The following is a 7,428-nucleotide window of genomic DNA, read 5'->3' as shown; positions in this document are numbered from 1 at the left end:
CGTGTCTGTTCCTGCGTTGTCTTTGCCTTTGGTAGCATAGTCTTTCTAATAAACACACTGCATCTTCAATGGATCTCATCATCGAAGGTAGGTGTTTCCTATGAACCTCAATGTTTGACCAGCACAAATAAAATGCGTGCTTAGTCCCCTCCTGTTCACCCATGACTGAGTGGCCAAGCACGACTCCAACACCAAGTTTGCTGCTGATAACGGTGGTAGGCCTGATCACCGACAACGATGAGACGACCTATAGGGAGGAGGTCAGAGACACCAGGATAACAGTCTCCCAATGTGAGCTGTAGTGGAGCGGCTTGAGAGTTTCAAGTTCCTTGGTGTCCACATCACCAACAAACTATCATGATCCAAATACACCAAGTCAGTCGTGAAGAGGGTACGACTGCCATTTCCCCCTCAGGAGACTGAAAAGATTTGGCATGGGTCCCCAGATCCTTAAGTTCTACAGCTGCACCATTGAGAGCATCCTGACCGGGTTCCTCACTGCCTGGTAAGGAGCTACAGAGGGTAGTGTGTACAGCCCAAAACATCCCTTGGTCCAAGCTTCCTGACATCCAGGACCTATATGCTAGGCGTTGTCAGAGGAAGACCCAAAAAATTGTCAGAATCCAGTCACCCAAGTAATGCTGTTCTCTCTGCTACCCCATGGCAAGCGGTACCGGAGTGCCAAGTCTAGGTCCCAAAAGGGTCCTTAACAGCTTCTACCCCAAATCAATAAGACTGCTGAACAATTAATCAAATGGACACCTAGACTATTTACATTGACACCTATGCCCCCTTTGTTTTTACACTGCTGCTACTCACTGTTTATTTTATATGCATAGTCACTTTACCGCTACCTAAATGTACAAATGACTTCGACTAACCTGTACCCCCCACATTGACTCGGTACCGGTACCCCCTGTATATAGCCTCGTTATTGTTATTTATTTTGTAAAAGTTTTTTTACTTTATTTAGTAAATATTTTCTTAACCAGCAATGCAGTTGAAGAAATGAAGGGCTTGTAAGGTCTACACCATTTGTTTTTGGCGCATGTGACTTTGGATTTGAGATGTAGATATGATCTGTTCAAGAACAAGTTTCCTCAACTCAACCTTTATTACTACAATAAAGTGCACAGTCACTGATCTAATCGTCTTACAATTGGAGCAAGGCTGAACTTGGGTATTTGGAACGCAGACGTCGTGTGTGTCTGTACCACCCCAGGGTAAACTCGGAGCAGGTAGTCTAGGGGTTAAGAGCAAGTAACTGAACTTACCTGGTTCGAATCCCTGACCAGGTAAAAAAAAAAATATGTTGATGTGCCCTTGAGCAAGGCACTTAACCCTAACTGCTCCTGTAAGTCCTGGATAAGATGTAAATGCATAGGTGTATAGTATCAGTTGCTCTACTAACTTTAATCAGCTGGTTGAAGGAACTCCCAGGTTAATGATTAAACATGTAACTCTTATGGTCATGACCTCAGAGTTCCTCAGCAGAGAGTCCGTCTTACTGTAAATGAGTCTTGAAAGCGGAAAGTGATAGTGCTGAGGAGTACATTTGTATCAGTAATGAATCAGATGTGTGTGGTAGGTGTTCATGAGGTGGTTTATCAGTGTGCTTTGTTTGCGGTAGGTAATTATGTGCCAGAGTGTATCAGGTGACAGGCGTTCATGTTATGTGTTCTTCTTTCCCTGTCTTGTCTGTCTGGGGAAAGGCCTATAGTCCTTCTCACAGCTCAGTATGTGGGTTCAAAGAGTAAGGACGCATTCCAGCAATCTTTTTACTTTTCCTGTTGGAAAAACAATATCCCACCTATACAGTAATATACACACACTTAAGGGTTACACAAGTTCAAACTCAGTCAGCCATTCAAGGAGTTGGTCTGATGGACTTCCCCATGCATGCAGGAACAAGAGTTGAGAAATAGAGAACCCCACTTGTGCCATGTCATGAGGATACCTGGGCCACTTATTGAGATGTTCCTTTTAAGTAAATGAGGTGAGAAGGAGACTGTAGTGTGACTTTAATCTTTTAGTCTACCTGGACTGGTGTTTCTCCTTCTACAGCAGAGGTACTCAAATCTGAGCCTGCTGGTGCACTGGTCTGGCGTAAAGCTGTCTTCTTCTACTTACTCTCCGTCTCACTGTACCAGTCAGAGCGCTACAACTTAGGAATACAGTCATGTCAGTTAAAATACTAAAAACACCTTGAACATTAAATGTATCAAATCAATTAATGAAAAAAATATATTGTCACACACAAAGTCATTTTTAACACACAACATTGAGCATTCAGCATGCGTGTTCAACTTACATTTAATGGTTTCAAATAAAAGCATAGAAGCAGAAGCTTAGCCTTTTAGGTTGCCATTTGAATGAAAGAAATAGACTCAAATAACATAGTATACCGTTCGTTATCTAGAATATTTGAAGATGCGTCAGTTGTCTGTAAAGGAAGACGCCATAATCATCTACTCTGTGGTGAAACCACCAACAGCTCCAGATCTGTTCCTTTATCCACATATCTTTACAATGTTCTGTTTCTATTATGCACACGAACATGTACACAAGTAACAGAGTGGAAATTCTGTCCGAACCTTTGCACAAACTCACAACCCTCTGGCTAACAACACATTGAAAATCATCCGTACTAATGTAGCTGACAGAGAAAGTCTACCCTGTCAATCTGTGAGCGACAAGTGTCTTTAGTTCTCACAAAGACTTCGGGTTTAGCTTATAGATGGTTTGCGAGATCTGTTGTACTCTGGGTTGACCAATGTCGTTGCAGAAAGCCCATTGGCCCCGCCCTCGGGCTCGGCGAATGGGAACACCTCTCTGGTCAGTCGCGATACGAAGCAAGGCATTTCCTTCTTCCCCGCCAGCAGACGACCTTTGGCCTGGAAGCCAAAGGCTACACGGTGGGAGAGGCGTGTCAGTAGGCGTGTCAGCTCCAAGGCTCTGCCCCCTTCCTCCTCCAATAGGATGCAGAGTGTCTGGAGGAAGACAGCCCCCAGAGGGTGCATGAAGGCCCCGTAACCTGGTGTGGTGGCGTACATCACCGCTGTATCCATGGGGATGGACAGGTACTGAGACAGAGTGTCCTCAATGACATCACTTCCTGCTGAATCCGTCTCCACTGTCACCCCATCATCCAGCTCACCCCCACGACATGCCTAGGGAGAGAGAGAGAGATTATTACTAATTATGATTGTCATATCACTGACTGATTTGTTGTTGTGGATGTGGTGATTGATGATAATGGTACTGACCTGGATAAAGAACAGCTTGGTCTTTCCCTCCATGTGTGAGTTGTTGAAGCAGGAGAAGATGTGGGACAGTCTAACCGGCTTTCCGTCTGCCCCAAACACACAGCCCTCCTCCCCGTGAGACGACAGCACTGCCAGGAAACACTCCTTCACTGGCCGCTCACTCTCTGCAATCAATCAATGCATCAATCAATCAATTAATGACATTTTATTAATTTATAAATGTTTTGTCAGAAAGTGCTTTACCCACTAAGAGCTAACAGCAGCACAGTGGCAAGGAAACAGTCCCTAAAAGGAAGAAACCTTTAGAAGAATCAGACTATGGGTCGGCCCATCCCTCTCTGGCTGTACTGGTTAGAAGAAGAAACATTAATCAAACATTATCTCCCCTGTTGGGTCATGTGATGATGGTGGTATGCGATTCCTCAGAACAGTTTGCTTTAGTGAAAGATTAGCTTATCCATCTGTCATCCTGTCTGCAGGTCACAGCACGGTGTGTGCATATGTCCGCAGGTGTTTGCACAGTAGTTATTAAACAGGTGTGTATAGGACTGTGTCATCCTTTATTACTAGGACATTCTGTCTCGTGAGTGTACGTGTGTGTGTTTGTGTGTGTCATCATTTCATTCTGTCTGCACGCCATACATACAGTATTTCAAATCTCCTATGATTACTACTGTAAGTAACTGTAAATAACAATGAATGGCAAAGAATCTTTCCTCTGCCTCCCCCTGAAAGGGACAAGACAGGTTAAAGAAGGATTTTTAAGCCTTGAGACAATTGAGACATGGTTTGTGTGTGTGCCATTCAGAGGGTGAATGGGCAAGACAAGAGATACGATCTGTTAGGAAGGTGTCCTTAATGGTTTGTTTTGTACACTCTGTTTATGTGTGTGTATACACTGAGTGTACCAAACATTAAGAACACCTTCCTAATATTGCGGTGTGCTCCCCCTTTTGCCCTCAGAAGAGCATCAATTCGTCAGGGAATGGACTCCACAGGGACGCAGGCCCATGTAGACTCCAATTCTTCCCACAGTTTGGTCAAGGTGGGGTCTGGCACCTACAACCATATCCTGTTCAAAAGCACGTAAATCTTTTATCTTGCCATTTCACTGTCTGAATGGTACATATATACAATCCATGTCTCAGGGCTTAAAATTCCTTCCTAACCTGTCTCCCGTTCATCTACAATGATTGAAGTTGATTTAACTAGGGACATCAATAAGGGATCATAGCTTTCACCTGGATTCACCTGATCAGTCTGTCATGGAAAGAGCAGGTGTCCTTAATGTTTTGTACACTCAGTGTAGGTTTTCAATTGTTTTGTATTCAGGGCTGCAGTGGACTCTGTGACCGTCCCCTAATTGCTAACATTACGTAATAACGCTGATATGTTTGATAAAATGGATAAAACCAGGATATAAAGTATTTGTTACTGTTTTAGAGCTGATGTAGAGCAGGGGTGTGTGTGTATAAGGTATGTGTGTCTGTGTGTGTTACCTGTCTTGAAGAGTGTGTACATCTCATGAGAGGTGAGGTCAGTGTGTATGTCCACTCTGTATCCCAGTCTGGTCAGGGTACGGTGGAGCCTTTTGGCGTCTTTCTCCGCCCCTGGCCTCCTGCACAGTGGTACACGGTGGTGAAAGTTCGACACTGCGACCAGGACAGCGCGGTTACACTCCTCATCGCCAGCCTTTGTCTGTCTCCACAGCGGCATTTCCAAAAATATAGAGACCATTGGTCCCGTTGGTCGCTGCAGTCTGGTTCCTCAAGGTTTCTACCAATCCCGTTGGAGTCTCAACCTATCCCTTGCTTCTGTCGTCTCTGCTTGCTCTCTGGGGGTTTAGGTCAGATTCACTGTCTCTGACAAATGTACTAGTATATTGTGCACAAAGTCCAATGTGATAGAAAGAGTGTAGCTCAGAGTGCCAAATTGACTGACTTCTCTCTTGGGGCAAGGTTCAACAGGTAAGAGCCACCTGAATACACCACCAGCAGGTATATATCCACCTAAGCTGTGTCTCAGCTTCTTTAGAATGTCAGTTTAAAGTCTGTGTGTTTATGAGTCAGGTTCAGGTGTGTATGTATTTATACTGCAGCTGAACACTGTTCCAACTTGCAGACAGATGGGCTACCGCCAATAGCCCTGCCCTTTACACTAACACACCTGGAAGGCCAGAAGTGGAATATCAGGATCACATGCTGTTGCGTCACAGTATTACCTAACTCTGCTCTTTCTGTTTTTCCCTCATTTCCTCCTACATTCATCTACTATGTTCTTTTCTGTCTGCTGGGAAAGCCATCTCAGTGAAACCCGTGTTATCTCATCTCTGGACTTAACCATATTTCACAACCTATACTATAGCAATGGATAACCAGCTCATCTCATTTGCAAAGGGCTTGCTGGGCAGACTGTCATCAATAGCTTCACTTTCACAAAGACTCAAAGTCACATTGTATAAATAGGAGTAAGTGGTTCTGAATAATCACATTACTCAGGGATTGCCAATTTCAGAAAATGTAACCAGCTATATTCACCTACATAACCAGAAAGAACTGACTACTGGAATGTTTTGCTTTTTAGTTGATGTTAGGGATGGTCGTGAGTACACGAGGAATCAATTCAAGGTTTGTATTTGATTAATAATAATCAAATGCAAGAACTTAAAATGTTCACTGAACAAAAATGTAAGCGCAACATTTAAAGTCTTGGTCCCAAGTTGTAGTTTGAACTGTACATTTACTAATGGCAGTACATTAAATGTACTCGTGGCACTACTCACAGTTCCAGTATGGTTCATGTCAACAGAGTTACCCATTTTGGGATTTTGGGATTGCAGTTTCTTCAGCTCATTCTCTAGGAACGTTATCTTTTCCTTGTTCTCGCTCACAATTTTGTGAAGCTGACTCACAGTCTCTGACAAATGATCGATCTTCTATGATGTTTTGTTGGTAGCCCGCCCTATGATGGACACTATGGAGAATGTGGAGTGTTGTTTAGTAGACAGGGACTGGATTGCAGAGAAAAGTTCACTTCACTTTTTCCACCGGTGGTTTTTAATTGGAGTCTGAGGTAAAGAGGTTGCAAGGATTTCATGTTGTTCTTTCTCTTGCTTGAGCTTGCGTCATCGTGTGTATCCATGCTGTTCTGACTCTCCTCGTAGCTAGCTAGCATGCCTGCCGTCTTCTGTGAGGCTTGGATATTCCGTCATCTGTTGTCTTTCTGTTGTGTTCTTCCCATTCAACTTGACAAAAACTAACTCTAAACTTGCCCTATGTCACTAAAACAAGTTATAGTTAGTTTCTTTCAACATTGATAGCCAATATTAGACTGTAAACCACCTAACCCTCAATTTTGCTTTGATAAGCGAGAAAACACTCCCTCTCACAGCGACGCCATCTTGACTCCGCACAGGTTAAGTAATAATAACCCCCTCGTCCTACAAGACGATCGGTTGAGTGACGCCATCTGACGTAAGACAATGCCAGATCCCTATACTCCCTGTGCCCAATGATGGTATGTTTATCACCCAGATCCCTATGCTTGCTATGCCCAAACATGGTATGTTTATCACCCAGATCCCTATGCTTACTATGCCCAAACATGGTATGTTTATCACCCAGATCCCTATGCTTACTATGCCCAAACATGGTATGTTTATCACCCAGATCCCTATGCTTACTATGCCCAAACATGGTATGTTTATCACCCAGATCCCTATGCTTACTATGCCCAAACATGGTATGTTTATCTTTTTTTTAAAGTTTTATTTAACCAGGCAAGTCAAATTATTTTTTACAATGACAGCGGGTTAACTGCCTTGTCCAGGGGCAGAATGACAGATTTTTACCTTGTCAGCTCAGGGACTCGATCTAGCAACCTTTCATTTACTGGCCCAACACTCTAACCGCTTGGCTACCTGTCACCCCTTATCACCTAGATCCTTATATTCACTATGCCCAAACATGGGTATGTTTATCACCCAGATCCCTATACTCACTATGCCCAAACATGGTATGTTTTTCACCCAGATCCCTATACTTACTATGCCCAAACATGGTATGTTTATAGGATTTATAGGACTAGCTGAACGTGTCTGGCAAATCGATTCTCTCAAGTGATGTTCAGACTCTAATAAAGAATAGGCAAATATGAATAATAA

The 7,428-nt window shown here is 43.5% G+C and overlaps 1 protein-coding gene across 4 annotated transcripts; it reads right to left on the bottom strand.

Annotated features, from left to right (window-relative positions):
• Window positions 1–1,764: 1,764 nt before the first annotated feature.
• On the bottom strand, window positions 1,765–6,802 carry LOC109868375 (caspase-3). Of its 4 annotated transcripts, none has more exons than XM_031802930.1 (4): window positions 6,049–6,763; window positions 4,766–5,432; window positions 3,267–3,430; window positions 1,765–3,170 (listed from the first exon to the last, which is right to left on the bottom strand). In XM_031802930.1, the coding sequence occupies exons 2-4, from the start codon at window positions 5,001–5,003 to the stop codon at window positions 2,727–2,729; spliced, it is 846 nt and encodes a 281-aa protein (XP_031658790.1). In that variant the 5' UTR covers window positions 5,004–5,432; window positions 6,049–6,763; the 3' UTR covers window positions 1,765–2,726. The 4 variants fall into 4 exon arrangements, with proteins under 4 accessions (XP_031658790.1, XP_020313467.1, XP_020313468.1 ...); XM_020457878.2 differs by having other exon boundaries at window positions 4,766–5,100; XM_020457879.2 differs by having other exon boundaries at window positions 4,766–4,884; window positions 6,049–6,762.
• Between the last annotated feature and the right edge of the window lie 626 nt (window positions 6,803–7,428).

This window comes from Oncorhynchus kisutch, linkage group LG23, assembly GCF_002021735.2.
Source record: "Oncorhynchus kisutch isolate 150728-3 linkage group LG23, Okis_V2, whole genome shotgun sequence".
Taxonomy (NCBI): Eukaryota; Metazoa; Chordata; class Actinopteri; order Salmoniformes; family Salmonidae; genus Oncorhynchus; species Oncorhynchus kisutch.
Note: the sequence above shows the minus strand (reverse complement) of the source record. Positions and strands in the feature narration are given on the sequence as shown.

What these genes read in the sequence shown, in the direction of transcription:
- LOC109868375 (XM_020457877.2), bottom strand. Translation starts at nt 5,003, where the DNA reads ATGGTCTCTATATTTTTGGAAATGCCGCTGTGGAGACAGACAAAGGCT. An exon ending in GTACACACTCTTCAAGACAG is followed by an intron (nt 3,431 to 4,765) that starts GTAACACACACA and finishes GATTGATTGCAG; the next exon opens with AGAGTGAGCGGCCAGTGAAG. An exon ending in CCAAGCTGTTCTTTATCCAG is followed by an intron (nt 3,171 to 3,266) that starts GTCAGTACCATT and finishes CTCTCTCCCTAG; the next exon opens with GCATGTCGTGGGGGTGAGCT.